At 38.2% G+C, this 15333-nt stretch overlaps 6 protein-coding genes across 13 annotated transcripts; 2 read left to right on the top strand and 4 right to left on the bottom strand.

The window, feature by feature from the left end:
* On the top strand, positions 173–1393 carry LOC18587545 (probable F-box protein At1g44080). Its single transcript, XM_007011379.2, has one exon. It carries the CDS (start codon positions 173–175, stop codon positions 1391–1393), a length of 1221 nt encoding a protein of 406 aa, XP_007011441.2.
* LOC18587543 (histone H3.v1) lies at positions 2479–5556 on the bottom strand. 2 transcript variants are annotated; one of them, XM_018129083.1, is made up of 3 exons: positions 3341–5556; positions 3005–3081; positions 2479–2852 (listed from the first exon to the last, which is right to left on the bottom strand). In XM_018129083.1, the coding sequence occupies exon 1, from the start codon at positions 5544–5546 to the stop codon at positions 3417–3419; it is 2130 nt and encodes a 709-aa protein (XP_017984572.1). In that variant the 5' UTR covers positions 5547–5556; the 3' UTR covers positions 2479–2852; positions 3005–3081; positions 3341–3416. The 2 variants fall into 2 exon arrangements, with proteins under 2 accessions (XP_017984572.1, XP_007011438.2); XM_007011376.2 differs by having other exon boundaries at positions 3010–3081.
* Positions 5562–6523, bottom strand: LOC108663785. Its single transcript, XM_018129085.1, has 4 exons — positions 6452–6523; positions 6284–6321; positions 6027–6179; positions 5562–5864 (listed from the first exon to the last, which is right to left on the bottom strand). The coding sequence occupies exons 1-4, from the start codon at positions 6512–6514 to the stop codon at positions 5579–5581; spliced, it is 540 nt and encodes a 179-aa protein (XP_017984574.1). The 5' UTR covers positions 6515–6523; the 3' UTR covers positions 5562–5578.
* Positions 6900–9475, bottom strand: LOC18587542. The gene is made up of 6 exons (XM_018128942.1): positions 9355–9475; positions 8255–8501; positions 7864–7978; positions 7668–7748; positions 6957–7021; positions 6900–6912 (listed from the first exon to the last, which is right to left on the bottom strand). Exons 1-6 carry the CDS (start codon positions 9473–9475, stop codon positions 6900–6902), a joined length of 642 nt encoding a protein of 213 aa, XP_017984431.1.
* LOC18587541 (mitochondrial import receptor subunit TOM70) lies at positions 8757–11047 on the bottom strand. 7 transcript variants are annotated; one of them, XR_001929818.1, is made up of 6 exons: positions 10810–11047; positions 10126–10468; positions 9924–10010; positions 9707–9778; positions 9355–9556; positions 8757–8939 (listed from the first exon to the last, which is right to left on the bottom strand). XR_001929818.1 is itself a non-coding variant. In XM_018129088.1 (5 exons), the coding sequence occupies exons 2-5, from the start codon at positions 10405–10407 to the stop codon at positions 9573–9575; spliced, it is 444 nt and encodes a 147-aa protein (XP_017984577.1). In that variant the 5' UTR covers positions 10408–10468; positions 10810–11047; the 3' UTR covers positions 8985–9572. The 7 variants fall into 7 exon arrangements, 5 of the variants coding, with proteins under 5 accessions (XP_017984577.1, XP_017984575.1, XP_017984579.1 ...); XR_001929819.1 differs by having other exon boundaries at positions 8757–8918; XM_018129088.1 differs by lacking the exon at positions 8757–8939 and having other exon boundaries at positions 8985–9575.
* LOC18587540 (pentatricopeptide repeat-containing protein At1g10270) lies at positions 12869–15180 on the top strand. Its single transcript, XM_018129084.1, has one exon. It carries the CDS (start codon positions 12965–12967, stop codon positions 14882–14884), a length of 1920 nt encoding a protein of 639 aa, XP_017984573.1. The 5' UTR covers positions 12869–12964; the 3' UTR covers positions 14885–15180.

The following is a 15333-nucleotide window of genomic DNA, read 5'->3' as shown; positions in this document are numbered from 1 at the left end:
TTAATAATTTAATCAATTAACTTTTCATGCGAATTCCTTCCTCCGAGTTTCAAGAGTCCTTAGACAGCACTACTTTTACTTCATCAATGCAATTAAATTCATTATTCCTATTTAGAATGTACTATAAGTCAATTCAGGTTCTATGAGGAATAGGAAAGATCATGTATAAAAGATGAGGTTAGGAGTCACAACCCAAATCATTAACTATCCTGCAAAGAAAGAAAGAAAACCAAATTGCTCTTCTTTCTACTTCATCATGTCTCTCGTGAAAGAACAAGTCGCTGATTGGGGTAATATTGTAGGTGATATTTTAAGATGCATTGCCGATAAAACTTACTCTTTTCAAGATCGTGTTCGGATGGGCGTAGTTTGTCGATCTTGGCAAGCTTCACTGAAGAATGAAAAAATCAATTTTCATATTTTTTTGATGCTTGCAGAGAAAAAGAATAGTGATAGACGTTGTTTTAATATTGGTGCAACAGAAACTATCCTTGAGCTTGAACTGCCGGAGATCCGAGGAAAGAGATGCTGGGGCACTCCTTTTGGTTGGTTGGTCACTTACGGCCTTGATCTTGAAATTGGATTGTTTAATCCTTTATCGAGAGCAAGTATCTCCCTTCCTTCACAACGAACCTTAGACTATGATATAACGCACCATACACCACAACAATTGCGTTTATATTTTATACACAAAGTCTTATTATCCTCGAGTCCAACTTCCTCTGATTGTATTGTTATGATAATTTATGGACGTGTGGTTGATGGGGAGATGGATTCGTTAGCATTTGCAAAGCCCGGTGACCAAGCATGGACTCAAATTCCTTTTACCTCTTTGTTGGATGATGTCAACTATTTCAATGGCAATTTCTTTGCTGTAAGTAGTATGGGGCAACTTTTTCTATTTGAGGATTTAAATGGACCTGCTCCAAAAGTTGTTGAATTCGCTGCACCACCTCCAATAGATGAACCTCATGATAAGAAATATATAGTTGATTTGGGGGGTCATCTTTGTATGATGTCCCGCCTACAATTTCCAAATGAAGTTAGTTATGACAGTGGAAAAGTTGAACTAGTTAATTTAACGGAGGATTTTGATATTTTCAAACTTGACATGCATACAAAGAATTGGGAGAGAATTTTGTCATTGGGCGATCACTCTTTGTTTCTTGGGAATTGCAGCACTTTCTCCGTCTTGGCAGCTGATCACCCTGGATGCAAGCCTAATTGTATTTACTTTACGGATGATAATCCTTATTATTATACTCGAGTTAGTGTTTCTGATATAGGTATTTACAATTGTGATATTAGGGAAGACGTGGATTATATAGATGATGATGAAGTGCCGGATCTACTTAATTCATTTTCTCCGCCGTTGTGGATCAAGCTATTCTAGCTGCTATGGATCAAGTTATATTAGACATATACTAATTATGTTATTAGGTTTTATTTAATTTACTAATTATGTGATTAGATTTTATTTATTTATATATGTTTTCATAGCCTTTTGGCTGTATTATCTATTAAATTTGTACAAGCCTCATTTAGTGTGGGCATAAACACCACTCTACTTAATTGGCATATAACAAAAATGGAAAATTGTAAAGATGGTATTACGCTGCAATCTGGGAGAGACTCCGGCGGGAGGTCCAGTTTCTACCAAAAAACAAACACATTATTAGGAAATTAACAATAGGAAAGACTTGCTTTCTTTTAGAGCTGGATGAACAAAAAAGGGTGGCACTAATAGAGCACAAGAATAGAATTTGGCAGTGACAGGTTGCTACAAGATTTAAATACAATGTTGCAACAAGATTTTTGCCCTTTTATTTCAAGTCCAAAGCAGCCCGGTCTTTCTCTTTCAACTCTCCCTCTCCGATCAACTGATGGAATTCCGTCGAACTGAGAAACAAGTGAACAAGGGAGGATGATACTGAAGGAAGACCATCAGCACTGCGCTCTACCACCCTCCGCTTCACTCTCTCTGGAACCAAACATCTAAGCTTTTCCTTTCTCAGCTGCCTTCTTTTCTGTGATAGGCTTGCCTACTTTCACAGCAGCCTCCGCATGTCTGCTCAAATTTTTTTAACTTCCATAAAATATTCTCACTGAAAATAAATTTTTTTTTTGTTATTAAGTTATTATTCTTTTCTAATAATTTATTCTTTTCTTTAAAAAAAAAAAAGACATGGTGTTAAAAGGAATTTGTTATGCTGGAAATTCTCCAATTCAGTAGCTGCTGAAGCAAATAAGTGAAAGGCCCTGCCTTGGAAGAATGAAAACTGTAGATTCTTTGATCAACCATAGGAACTACTTGAGTCAACAAATGGGAATCCAAGGTTATATGGTTGCCAGTCACCATATGCATAGCAGTCACGGTGTGCTTAGTGTCTCAAAGCTTCCATGTAGTGATACAAGAATCTAGCTGTCTACAGGGTTTCAGGGAACAAAGGCTTGAAAAGTTTGAATGCTGTTATAATGTGCTCGTACCAAATAAAATCAATTAATTCATCATTGTTTCATGTCCTCAACATAATGGTTAACATGGAACAATCTGTTTAGCAGGATGGAAATCCTAATACTGCAACGTACTGCATACACATGCACACCCCACCAACACAAAACCCAAGCATAGACATGATCCCTGGCGGCTGACATGCAAAACAATGCACCAAAAAAATGATAAGAGAAAAGCAGAGGACATTTTGGCCTCCAGCAAAGCTTAGTTAGCCTAAGACTGCAACCGAGCATATGTCAATAACCTTGATATTTGTAATCATCCTAGTTTTAGCGAAGCTTCATCTCACTTGGTTTGCTACCCCTAAATGCTGAAACGGAGTAGAATGACCTTGTCCCTGAAACACAATCATGGTAAAAAAAAATTGGAATGTGCAAACTACAAATCATACTGCAGCCAAGTGAAAACAGAATAAACTATTATTCCAGAAAATTGAAAGGGAAAGGAACAAAGGAAACAGCAAGAGAGTAATGGGGATGGAAAATGAACTTTACTAGTGGAGGCTGCAGTTGAGACACTGCCCTTGTGCATTTTGTAGCCATCAAATGTGCTGATGCCTGATTGAGCTGCATACACAAAATCCAGAATACTTTCATAGTGAGACTCGGTGAAGAGTCAGGGAATGGCAAATATTCACAACTATTGTGGAATTTCCCAGACAGTTGAGCAAAGAAGCAAAAATAGACAAGGTATAGAATACTGAGCCACAAGCATGAAAGCAGCTATTGCTATGCTTTTGACCTGTAACCATCTAGATTCTATCTATTTGAGAAGCAGTTGGACAGAAAAGAAGCATGTAATGCATATGGCAAAGAGAGAATATACCAGATGGAAGCTCACAAGCATCCAAATGATTTTCATAGCCCTCACACGACATCTTTTGTTGCCCATAGTTCTTTCCCTAAAGGGCAGCCTTTCGCAGTAGATTATCAGCATTTCTCTTATTAATAGCTTTTGATTCTTCTGCATCATCCTCTCCTTCAGAAAAGACCGATGGGCTAGACCAACCAGTTATATTTGCATCCCCCTTACTCTTCCGAGAAAACTTCAACAGCCTCTTCAGTCCCTTGGGTGCATCTTTTTGATAGACCATTGCAGGTGGATTTTCAGCATTTCCCCATTCAGTGGTATCAGCTTCGCTACTTTCTTCTTGCAGCATCTGTGACAGAGAGTGACGGACCCGTGGACTTGCTGATCCAACAGCAGCAATGCTTGCTGAAGATGTATTTTCACCTGTGTTGTCATCACATTGGTTAGGCAGGTCCTGATGCTCTTCTATTTTCACCCAAGCAGCTGGGGAGATGGTTAATTCTTCCTCACATTTTGAAGACTCAGCAATATTTTTTAAGTCATCATCAACATCAGAAGCAGGTTCACCAATGCTCTCAATCACATTAGATTTCTGATGGCCATTTACTTGTGTTTCTGACTGAATATCATCATCACAATGATCCAGTGATGAAATATCCTGATCCTGATGCTCATTCACCAGGACAGAAGCATTAACAATCACATCACTCTCTTGAGTATCAATTGAATCTTCAGTGGTTTTCAGAGAGTCCTCCAACGGAGAGGGATTTTTTATCTTCTTAACGAGACTAACACTAGAGGTAAATCCTGAACCTTTACGGAGAAATGGCTTTGCTTCCAGTGGAACTACACTACTTTTCTTGGTCATCTTGTTATACAAACTAGGCTTTGCTGGAACCGAACTGGAAGAGTCTCCAGGTGCTGCGGCAACTTTTGTCTTTATTGTTTTGCTGCCTTTCATCAATCTTTGTTGCTGCTTCTCATTCACACTCTTTAAACCTCGTTTATCAGTCTGGGTTGCCTTTATATTTTTTCTTTCTGGCTGGGCACTTTCCACTTTAGAACTTGGTCGAGGTACTGATTGTGCTGACTGAGGTTTCCGATGTGTTGGTGTAGTGCCAGCAGAAGAGATTCCACCAGAAGTTTTAGCAGATGATATCCCTGTTGTTCTTGGTAAGGGTGTTGAAGGCCATGACTTACGAGTAGTGGGCAAGGGGGATGTTCTTGATGAAACCTTCTTCACAGTTGAAGGTTTTGTGGCTTCTTTCCTTGCATTAGCAGGCTGATAAGGACTCTTAAGTACTTTTGGTGGATTCTTAACAGATTTTTGGGACTTTGTTGGAGGATCCTTTTTAGAAAAATTATTCACATTTTTGGAAGCCATTTCAGCTTTCCTCTCATCAAGAACCTTCTGCATTGCTCTAAATTTTTCTTCTTTTTCAGCATGCTTTCCAGCATTTTCACCTCTCAGTTTGCAATCCCTCTTCACCTTGTAATGGTCATAAAATCCACCTCTCTGCTCCGGAGGCAGATTTTGTCTGACATTAGTTTGAGGCTTCCCACAGCTAACAGGCTGATTTTCCATCATTTTTTTGAACGTTTGGTTTAACTCCACTTCCTTCTGTCTACTCCATTCAGCTGAGCTTTCTGACCTTTCATTAGCTTCATCTTCTTGGATTTTATCTGTGACCTCTTGAACATCTATTGGACTACATGAGCTCTCTTCCAGCCTTTCTAAGTTCACATCAACAGTCTCATTGATGATCTGACCTCCACTTCTAGAATCAGATTCCAAATCAACTCCTGCTGACCTCCCCATGGTATCATTATCAATGACATTATCAGGAGGCTCTGGAACAGGATCTTCAGAAGCATTCTGCAATTGGCATTGGGAGGATGATTCACCCACACCTGCACTCCATCTTTTCAATACAGACTTACTAGCACCAAGAGAGACGTTTGTTAATGAGTTCTTTTGTGGCATATCAGAAACCTGATCCCTTTGTTTACTTTCAGAAAGATTTATTGCATCTTGAACACTCATACGCCGAACATTACCCTCAGGCTTCTTACTCTGCCCAGATCCTTCGCCTTCACTATCATCTGAAGCTACATCTCTGTGAGAAAAAATCTTTTCTTTGGTAGGAAAGTAACTAAGGCTCTTAATGGTCAGAGCAGGGGCTCTACAAGAGCCGCTCGTCCCTATTTGAACCCTTCGCATGGGAGATGCTGACCGTCAAGGGGATGCAGATCTTATAAGACTCGACTTCTTTCTGCAGACTTTTGATTCTCATCACTTGAGTCAGAAGATTCCTCACTTTCTGTTGCACTCTGACGTTCAACCTGGGCAACTTTTGCTGGTGAAACACCATATTTAACTGGTGTTTCTGAACATACTGGCTTTGATATTTGATTATTTCCATCAGTCTTAATTATGCTGTCATTCACTGAAGCATGACTAAATGAAGACTTTTCATCATCTGGGGCATTAGCAGCTTGGCTCTTTGGGCTCAGCTCTAGGAACATGCACAAAAAATTCCTGTAATAGATACTAACAAGATTATCTTTTGCTTATAATTTTTTTGAAAAAATGTTGTAAAAATTTGGGAACAAAATTTTTGGTAAGAAAAGATTGCATTTACAAATTCTATGGGCAAATCAGAATTTAAAAGATCCATGCTTCTTTTGGAAGGCAACTTACTTTAAATCATTTGCTCCAAAATTTTCACAAAATTTTGCTAGATGAGTGATTTCTTCATAGGAGCAGGTTTCTCCAACTGCCTGGTTAAAAGCTGCAACTAACTCACTTCTTAATGCTGCCAGTCTTGAGTCTATAGCACATAAGAGCTCATTTCTAGCAATAAAATTTCCAAAGGTTGGTCAGATTTGCAGGAAAACTAAAACACACTAACTAACTAACAACATATATAGATATATATATTAATGGAGTGAACATACTTTGAGATATCTGATGATGAATTCGGGACTTTGGACTGCTGAGGTCAAATGCATATATTAGTGACCACAATAAATTATGGTGAAATAACATGTAGAATAATAAGATCAACTCCTAAAGACCCTATAAGAAAAAATTGATTACAAAAAGTTGTAAAGAATAGCGGTTACATTGGATGCCAGGACCACGTCTACTGATTTGCAGATATCTGTTGAACAAGGAAAGAGAACCATTAAATCTCTCAAAACTTTTAGGCACCATTTATGCAACACAAAATTAAGGAGATTGGCAAGACAGAAAAGGGATACAACTTATGTCCCCAAATAGTTTAAAAGGAAACCTTAATCAAAAGAATACTAAAGTTGAAGCTTTTCAGTCTATTTGCTATACGAATATGAACAGATAGAAAGTAAAATAAGGAATAATACTCCTACAGTATCAAAGTATTTAAGAAGATTGTAACATTTAGAAAAAAACAAACAAACAAACAGACTATGAAACTAAGGGAATATATCAAGGCAATGACTAGTGTCCGACTCTGATTTCCTTCTACATAAGATTTACCGGTTTTGCTGCTTTCAATATGATCTTCATGACCCTAAAAAGATGAAGTTTTTGTTATTGAGGTCTCCTGCATGAATAAAAATCCACACACTTAAGGACACATGATCTTACCTTAGCATATAGAGAAAGATGAAATTTTCTAGCTTCCTCCAATTGAACTGACAATATGTAGGAACCTGAGAAAGTACAACAGTGTAAGGACAGTAGGCGCCCACTGCTTTCTAGCAATATACTGACCAGAATGAAAAAATGGAAAATGTGAAATGCTTAAGGTAGTAAAACAATTAAGAACCTGCTCAAAGTAGATTTAGTAAACCATGCAGAACTCTTTAGATTCTCAGGTGGTTGGAGTTTGAAGTTAGCATTGAATCCTTTGGTGTACAAGTTGCTTACTCTGGGTAAATGTGGCAAGAGTTTTTCCAGAACCCCAACAGCCAGTTTGATTTATTAGGTTTGACACAGTCCCTATTCACAGAACATTTCTGATGTCAAGAATTGATATTAGACATTTAAAGTTTATTGAAGAAATGGTGAAATGATTTGGGAGCCTCTAGTAGATCTCTCCCCACTCACTCTTCCCATTTTTACTCCTTCCTCCTCTTCTCTTAACTATCATTATCTTTTCTCATTTAACCAATTCATGAAACATTTGATACCTTATAACTGCACTAATATGATTTAAAAATTGTTCTTAACATCAAAGCAGTAAACAAAAGACTAAATAGTTATAACTGGTTAACATAAACCAACAGTTATAACCAGTTATAACTGGATTCATCAGAATTGAATAGCCATATGATTCTTGCACTGGCAAGCAGTTACCTCAGTCGATGCTTTACAATGGTCTCTTGCTGGCTGCAAATCTCCTGTGAAACAAAATGCCTGTGCAAGATTGTCCTCTGCCTGCAAAAGACAATTTCATACATGGTAACATCTCATATCATCGGTTGTAATTCCCATTAAACTCAGAATGGCAGAGCTTCTGGGAAGGGGCTAATAATTAGTCAATGAAACTCACTTCTCCAATGCCTTTGTTATAAGCATGCAGCATTGATCTCAGAATGCCAACAGATCTCAAAGCATCTGAAAGCTCAGTACCGTGCATATCTTTTAAAGTTATTGAATCCTGCAGCCTATTAGGCAATGAACAAACTGTAGGTAAAACATATGTGCTTCTCTGTAGGGCAGTATGTACATCTATTTATCATGAGTTAAGGCTTTACAACATAATTTAAAATGAATGCGAAAAGTACAGCCTAGACTCAGAGATTATAATCTTGACAAGATTATATTTAAAAAAAAAAAAAAAGAAAAGAAACAGAACCAAGATCCTGATATGTGATTCCATAGATTCAGAAAGAATATAATCGAGAACATCACAAAAGCCTTGGTGCATATTAACTGTATACCTTCTGAGATTAACCCAAGCTTTTTTAACTGCTTCACTCATAGAAGCCAAATAGCAGCAGGAACCACATTTCAAGCAATACTCAGAATCAATACGGAGCGAACTACATGTTTCATCAAGTGAAATGTGAGCTACTTTCTTGATGTCAATATCATTGAGCTCATGTGACTGGAGATTTACAAAAGTTACATAGTCCATCAAACCAACTCTGGAAAAACCAACGAAATTCCACACAAATAACCTACATACTACAAAATAATGTTCACAAAACCATAAGACATGCTTTAATTAAGTTTCTGAGAAAAGTACATTAATTAAGTAACAACTGTTTCCTTACCAATATATTCATCTATTATTGGCAATTGTTGAATATTAACTAGAATGTATTAACCATTCCAAAAAAAAAAAAATTTAATGTATTAACCATTCCTTTATAGGAATTTAAAACAGATATTTTGTTTTAGTATTTAGCAGAGGATTCAGCTAGCCTCTACTCATTCTTTTACTGTATAGCCAATCTTAACTCCAAATTGCACCACAAAGGAATTAAAGTACCTGCAAATGAGACTCAACGCCGATTGTTTCTGGAATTTCAAATTGGGAAGCCATACCCCTTCCTTTATCTGGTGTTGTGACACAGTTTAGTTTTATTTGGTGGGGCACATCTGACAAATGATTTGTACTGTCTTCATAATTTTTTTTTTAAAAAATCACCTTGTGTTACAAGTATATACCAAAAAAATACAAGATTGGAATAAATAATAAACACCAATCCTCAAAGTAACTACAAGGCAGATCACACAATTGTGATGCTTACTGACATAAAAGCTAATCAATCTACAAAACCTCTAAGACAATGTGTTTAGGCAGCAATAAAGCCTGTATAAGGACTTTATAAGCAAATATAATTCTTCTCTGCGAGAGATTACAAACAATTGTAACGAACAAGTATAAGAATTTCAAAATTCTCTATGACTTTTAATAGAATGGTCATAGGAAAGCAAAATGTGAAAAAAAATTTAAAAAAGGATTGGTTATTGATGAAAAATGCAAGCGCAAAAACAGAGATATTTGGATGCTGATCAGTGGTTACCATCTAACCTGGAATTCCTACACTTATCTGGTTAGGGTGAACTGATTTAGCACTTTTCCTGTCATGATGCTGTCCAAGTATATCCAGTTCACTTTCTATCTGTTGCTTTCCCCCTAGTGATGGCTCCATGTTCTTAGCAGCAATTAAGTCATGGACCGCATCTTCTTAATTCCCCAGAGTAGCATTTACCTTGCCTCTCCTATACCACGCCTGTGATAAAGATTTGTCACTGCCACCGAGTAGTTTGGTGGAATAAGCAGGAAGCAGAAAGAAATAAAAGGAAAGAAATGGCATATGTGGTTTGGCACAACAGAAAGCCATATTAATAACTGTGTATGGGAAGCAGCAAATGATATGTACCTTTGGATAGCAAGGAGAAATTTGAAGAGCCCTGCTGCAATCTCGGAGAGACTCCATTGGGAGGTCCATTTTCTACCGAAAAACAAACACATTAGAGAAATTAACAATGGAAAAGACTTGTTTTCTCTTAGAATTGGATGACCAAAAAAGGGTGGCTGTAGTGGAGCACAAGAGGAAAACAAAAATAGAATTTGGCAGTGACAAGTGACAGACTCACGTGAAATAAGGAAGCTCGATTTAAATACAATGTTGCAACAAGATTTTTGCCCGTGTCGTCGGCATCAATGGGAGCAACACGAAGCGCCTGTTGCTCGAGCAAAAAACAAGGGATTTTTATTTTTTTGGATAGAAAAATAAGAAAGGCAAATTCTTTAACGTATTTATTTCAATCATTAATGGAATATAAAAGAAGAAAAGACCTGGGAATAGCAACGCAAAGCCTGGGAGTAATCTCCAGTGGAATAGCATTGATTGCCCTTTTGTTTCAAGTCCAAAGCAGCCTCCTTGTTCTTGCAGCAAAGACCGGCCTTTCTCTTTGGGTTTGGGCCGGGGTCTGCCAAATCTCCGATCACCTGATGGAATTCCGGCAAACTGAGAAACAAGTGAACCAGGGAAGATGAAACTGAAGGAAGATCATCAGCAGTGCTCTCTGCCACCCTCCGCTTCACGCTTTCTGGAACCAAACATCTAAGCTTCTCCATTCTCGACTGCTCTCTTTCTTGTGCGATAGGCTTGCCTACTTTCAGAGCAGCCTCCGCATGTCTGCTCAAATTTAATTAATTAACTTTTCATGCGAATTCCCTTCCTCCGAGTTTCAAGAGTCCTTAGACAGCACTACTTTTACTTCATCAATGCAATTAAATTCATTATTCCTATTTAGAATGTACTATAAGTCAATTCAGGTTCTACGAGGAATAGGAAAGATCATGTATAAAAGATGAGGTTAGGAGTCACAACCCAAATCATTAACTATCCTGCAAAGAAAGAAAGAAAACCAAATTGCTCCTCTTTTCTACTTCATCATGTCTCTCATGAAAGAACAAGTCGCTGATTGGGGTAATATTGTAGGTGAGATGTTAAGATCCATTGCCGATAAAACTTACTCTTTTCAAGATCGTGTTCGGATGGGCGCAGTTTGTCGATCTTGGCAAGCTTCACTGAAGAATGAAAAAATCAATTTTCATATAATTTTTTATGCTTGCAGAGAAAAAGAATAGTGATAGACGTTGTTTTAATATTGGTGCAACAGAAACTATCCTTGAGCTTGAACTGCCGGAGATCCGAGGAAAGAGATGCTGGGGCACTCCTTTTGGTTGGTTGGTCAATTACGGCCTTGATCTTGAAATTGGATTGTTTAATCCTTTATCGAGAGCAAGTATCTCCCTTCCATCACAACGAACCTTAGACTATGATATAACGCACCATACACCACAACAATTGCGTTTATATTTTATACACAAAGTCTTATTATCCTCGAGTCCAACTTCCTCTGATTGTATTGTTATGATAATTTATGGACATAGAGTTTATGGGGAGATGGATTCGTTAGCTTTTGCAAAACCCGGTGATCAAGCATGGACTCAAATTTCTTTTACCTCTCTCTATTGGATGATACCTCTCTATTGGACGATGCTTGTCTATTGGATGATGTCAACTATATCAATGGCAATTTCTTTGCTGTTCGGCGTACGGGGCAACTTATTTTATTTGAGGACTTAAATGGGCCATCTCCAAAAGTTGTTGAATTTGCTGCACCACCTCCAATGGATTATCCTGATGATGAGAAGAAATATATTGTTGATTGGGGAGGTCATCTTTGTATGATAATTCGCCAACATTATCCGTATAAGGTTAGTTATGATAGTGGAAAAGTTGAACGAGTTAATTTAACGAAAAATTTTGAAAATTTCAAACTTGACATGCATACAAAGAATTGAGAGAAAATTTTATCATTGGGTGATCACTCTTTGTTTTTTGGAAATTGTTGCACTTTTTCCATCTTGATAGTTGACCACCCTAGTTGCAAGCTTAATTGTACGGATGATATTCCTTTTAATTATACTCGAGTTAGTGTCTCTGATATAGGTATTTACAATTGTGATTATAAGAAAGACGTAGAGTATATAGATGATGATGAAGCATCGGATCTGCTTAATTCATTTTTCCCATCGTTGTGGATCAAGCTATTCTAGTTGCTATGAATCAAGTTATTTTAGACATTTACTAATTATGTGATTAGATTTTATGTATTAATTTATTTATGTTTTCATAGTTTTTTGGTTTATTATCTATTAAATTTGTAGACATTTATTAATTATGTGATTAGATTTTATTTATATATGTTTTCATAACTTTTTGGTTTTATTATCTATTCTATTAAATTAATTTGTAGACATCTCATCTCATTTTGTGTGGGTATAAACATCACTCTACTCTACTCTACTTAATGGCATATAACAAAACGGAAAATTGTGAGATGGTATTACGCTGGGAGGTCCATTTTCTACCCAAAAACAAACACACACTTAGTAGAGCACAGGTGACAGACTCACAACAAGATTTTTGCCCTTTTATTTCGAGTCCAAAGCAGACTGGTCTTCCTCTTTCAACTCTCCGATCAACTGATGAAATTCCGGCAAACTGAGAAACAGGTCAACAAGGGAGTACGATAATGAAGGAAGATCATCAGCACTGCTCTCTGCCACCCTCCGCCTCACGCTCTGTGGAGCCAAACATCTAAGCTTTTCCATTCTTAACTGCTTTCTTTTCTGTGATAGGCTTGGCTTGCCTACTTTCACAGCTCAAATTTTTTTAACTTGCATAAAATATTCTCACTGAAAATAAATTTTATTTTTTTTGTTATTTAGTTATTATTCTTTTTGAATCATTCATTCTTTTCTTTTTTTTAAAAAAAAATTTATCCAATTCTCATTAAAAAATCAAATATTATAATTTTTTTAATTCAAAATTAATTAAAAACTTAAATTAAGTGTGATATTATCTTTAAATTATTTATTTTAATCAAAATTAAATACAAAATAGGTATTACTCAAATAATAGTTTTAAGCATTAATAAAAATATAAGATCTTTTTTCTCCACTCCTACATGCATTTATAAATTAACTTTATTTATTAATACAAAAGAAAACATAAAAAACTCAAGCAGAGACAGAGACAGTTTTAAGTCTAAGGTTTAGGCATCAGCTGTCTAGGGTTTAAGCATTTTGGTTCGTCTCTCACTCGCTCTCTGCATTAGCCATGTCCCTCTACCGCCTTCTTCTCCGCTCCCTCAACCACCATCACCTCCACCAGCGTCCCAACGCGGCCCTTCCCCTCTCCTGCTTCCTCCACAATGCAGCGTTCAACCCTGCCTCTGAAAACCCAATCCAAAATCCTCAGGCTCACACTCCTCCCCCACCCCCGCGCTCTTACGCCTTCACTTCCGCAGAAGAAGCCGCGGCAGAGCGACGCCGCCGCAAGCGTCGATTGCGAATAGAGCCCCCAATACACGCCCTCCGTGCCTCTGCCCCCTCTGGCCCTCCCACTCGTGATCCCAATGCCCCGCGGCTTCCAGACAGCACCTCGGCCCTCGTTGGGCATCGGCTTAACCTTCACAACCGTGTTCAGTCCCTTATCCGCGCCTCCGACCTAGACGCCGCCTCTCTCCTTGCTCGCTCCTCCGTGTTCTCCTCCACTCGCCCCACTGTCTTCACCTGCAACGCCATCATCGCCGCCATGTACCGCAACAAACGCTTCAACGAGGCAATTGCTCTCTTTCACTTCTTCTTTAAGCAATCTGATATTGTTCCAAATGTTGTTTCTTACAACAATTTGATTAATACCTATTGCGATACGGGTGAAGTTGATACTGCTATCCGAGTTTACCACGAGATTTTGGAAAACGCGCCGTTTAACCCCTCTCCTGTGACTTATAGGCACTTGACTAAGGGCTTGATCGATGCTGGGAGGATTGGGGAAGCTGTGGATCTGCTCAGGGAGATGTTGAATAAAGGGCACGGTGCCGACTCTTTGGTTTTCAACAACCTCATATTGGGATTTTTGAATTTGGGGAATCTGGATAAGGCCAATGAGCTGTTTGATGAATTGAAAGAGCGTTGCTTGGTTTATGATGGAGTTGTCAATGCTACGTTTATGGAGTGGTGGTTTAATCAGGGGAAGGATAAGGAGGCCATGGACTCATATAAGTCGTTGTTGGATAGGAAATTTAAGATGCCCCCTCCTACTTGTAATGCACTTTTGGAGGTTTTGCTTAAACATGGGAAGACGAAAGAAGCTTGGGCCTTGTTCGATGATATGTTGGACAATCACACCCCACCCAACATACAGGCAGTGAATTCAGATACTTTTAATATCATGGTGAATGAGTGTTTCAAGTTGGGGAATATTGAGGAGGCCATTAGAACCTTTAAGAAGGTAGGCACGAAGCCTGGATCCAAGCCTTTTGCCATGGATGTTGCTGGTTATAATAATATCATCACCAGGTTTTGTGAGCATGGGATGCTATCTGAGGCGGAGAAATTTTTTCAAGAATTGTGTGGAAAGTCTTTGACGCCAGATGTTCCAATGTATAGAACCATGATTGATGCATACTTGAAAGCAGAGCGGGTTGATGATGCTCTGCAGTCATTTACAAAAATGGTGGAGACTGGTTTGAGGGTGGTTGCCAGTTTTGGAGCTAAGGTTTTCAGTGAATTTCTTAAGAATGGCAAGAACATGGAATCTGCATCTCTTTTGACAAAAATGGGGGAGAAAGATCCTAAACCGGATGCCTCTATTTATGATATTGTAGTCAGAGGGCTTTGCAATGCTGATGAGTTGGACAAGACCCTAGATATACTGGACCAGATGATGAAGTATTCCATTGGTGTTACTCCTGCATTGCAGGAGTTTGTACGTGGGGCTTTTGGGAAAGTTGGGCGGAATGAAGAGATTGATAGAGTTTTAAATGAAAATAGGTGGAGATTCCCTGGGCCTCAAGCTCGATCTTGGGGACAGCCACCACCGCGGTCATTAGGTTCCCCTCCGATGGCAGGACAGCAATATACTGGACCTTCACAAATGGCAGGACAGCAATATTCAGGACCTTCACAAATGGCAGGACAGCAGCCATTTGGATCCTCTGAATTTTCAGGGCAGCATTCATTGAGATCAGATTAGATTGTGGGGCAGCCATCTTTAGGACCAGTGATGCGGGGGTGAAAGGTTCAATTGCCACTCTGAAAATCATCTCTTTTGTTCATCTATCTTTTATAATGGTCTAGCTATTCTTGTAGTCAGGATCTCTCAAATATATTAAAAGTCTGATCAATAGTTTTATATCATGATTATTTTCGCTGTTGAGATATCTATCAGTATTTGAACTGAACTTGTTTGTCATTGAGTAATTAAATGGTTGCGTTATGAAGCTAACTGCGGTGGAATAGCTTCTTGGCTGTAGCTGCTTTCAACTGCTTCTTTGCTATTGATGCTTGTTGAATTCAACTTTCTGTGAATTTCCATATCTTTAGCTACAGATACAAGCTGACCTAATATCTCTGAGAAAATGCATGTTTCAGAGTTGTTTGTGATAATTCTCATGATTATTATTTCATTGAGCATTTCAATAG

The sequence above is a fragment of the Theobroma cacao genome, chromosome 10, assembly GCF_000208745.1.
Source record: "Theobroma cacao cultivar B97-61/B2 chromosome 10, Criollo_cocoa_genome_V2, whole genome shotgun sequence".
Lineage (NCBI taxonomy): Eukaryota > Viridiplantae > Streptophyta > Magnoliopsida > Malvales > Malvaceae > Theobroma > Theobroma cacao.
The sequence above is the reverse complement of the archived record's forward strand: the minus strand, read 5'-3'. Positions and strand labels throughout refer to the sequence as shown.

Coding starts and splice junctions, on each gene's coding strand:
- LOC18587545 (XM_007011379.2), top strand. CDS start 173: ATGAGGTTAGGAGTCACAACCCAAATCATTAACTATCCTGCAAAGAAA.
- LOC18587543 (XM_018129083.1), bottom strand. CDS start 5,546: ATGCGAAGGGTTCAAATAGGGACGAGCGGCTCTTGTAGAGCCCCTGCT.
- LOC108663785 (XM_018129085.1), bottom strand. CDS start 6,514: ATGGTTCTCTTTCCTTGTTCAACAGATATCTGCAAATCAGTAGACGTG. Junction 6,322..6,451: donor ACGTGGTCCTGGCATCCAAT/GTAACCGCTATT, acceptor ATTTGACCTCAG/CAGTCCAAAGTCCCGAATTC. Junction 6,180..6,283: donor TCATCATCAGATATCTCAAA/GTATGTTCACTC, acceptor TTTTATTGCTAG/AAATGAGCTCTTATGTGCTA.
- LOC18587542 (XM_018128942.1), bottom strand. CDS start 9,475: ATGGAGCCATCACTAGGGGGAAAGCAACAGATAGAAAGTGAACTGGAT. Junction 7,979..8,254: donor GCTTGGGTTAATCTCAGAAG/GTATACAGTTAA, acceptor ATTGCCTAATAG/GCTGCAGGATTCAATAACTT. Junction 7,749..7,863: donor ATAACAAAGGCATTGGAGAA/GTGAGTTTCATT, acceptor TGTCTTTTGCAG/GCAGAGGACAATCTTGCACA.
- LOC18587541 (XM_018129086.1), bottom strand. CDS start 10,407: ATGGAGAAGCTTAGATGTTTGGTTCCAGAAAGCGTGAAGCGGAGGGTG. Junction 10,011..10,125: donor CTTTGCGTTGCTATTCCCAG/GTCTTTTCTTCT, acceptor CTCGAGCAACAG/GCGCTTCGTGTTGCTCCCAT. Junction 9,557..9,706: donor TTTCTCCTTGCTATCCAAAG/GTACATATCATT, acceptor TCTTTATCACAG/GCGTGGTATAGGAGAGGCAA.
- LOC18587540 (XM_018129084.1), top strand. CDS start 12,965: ATGTCCCTCTACCGCCTTCTTCTCCGCTCCCTCAACCACCATCACCTC.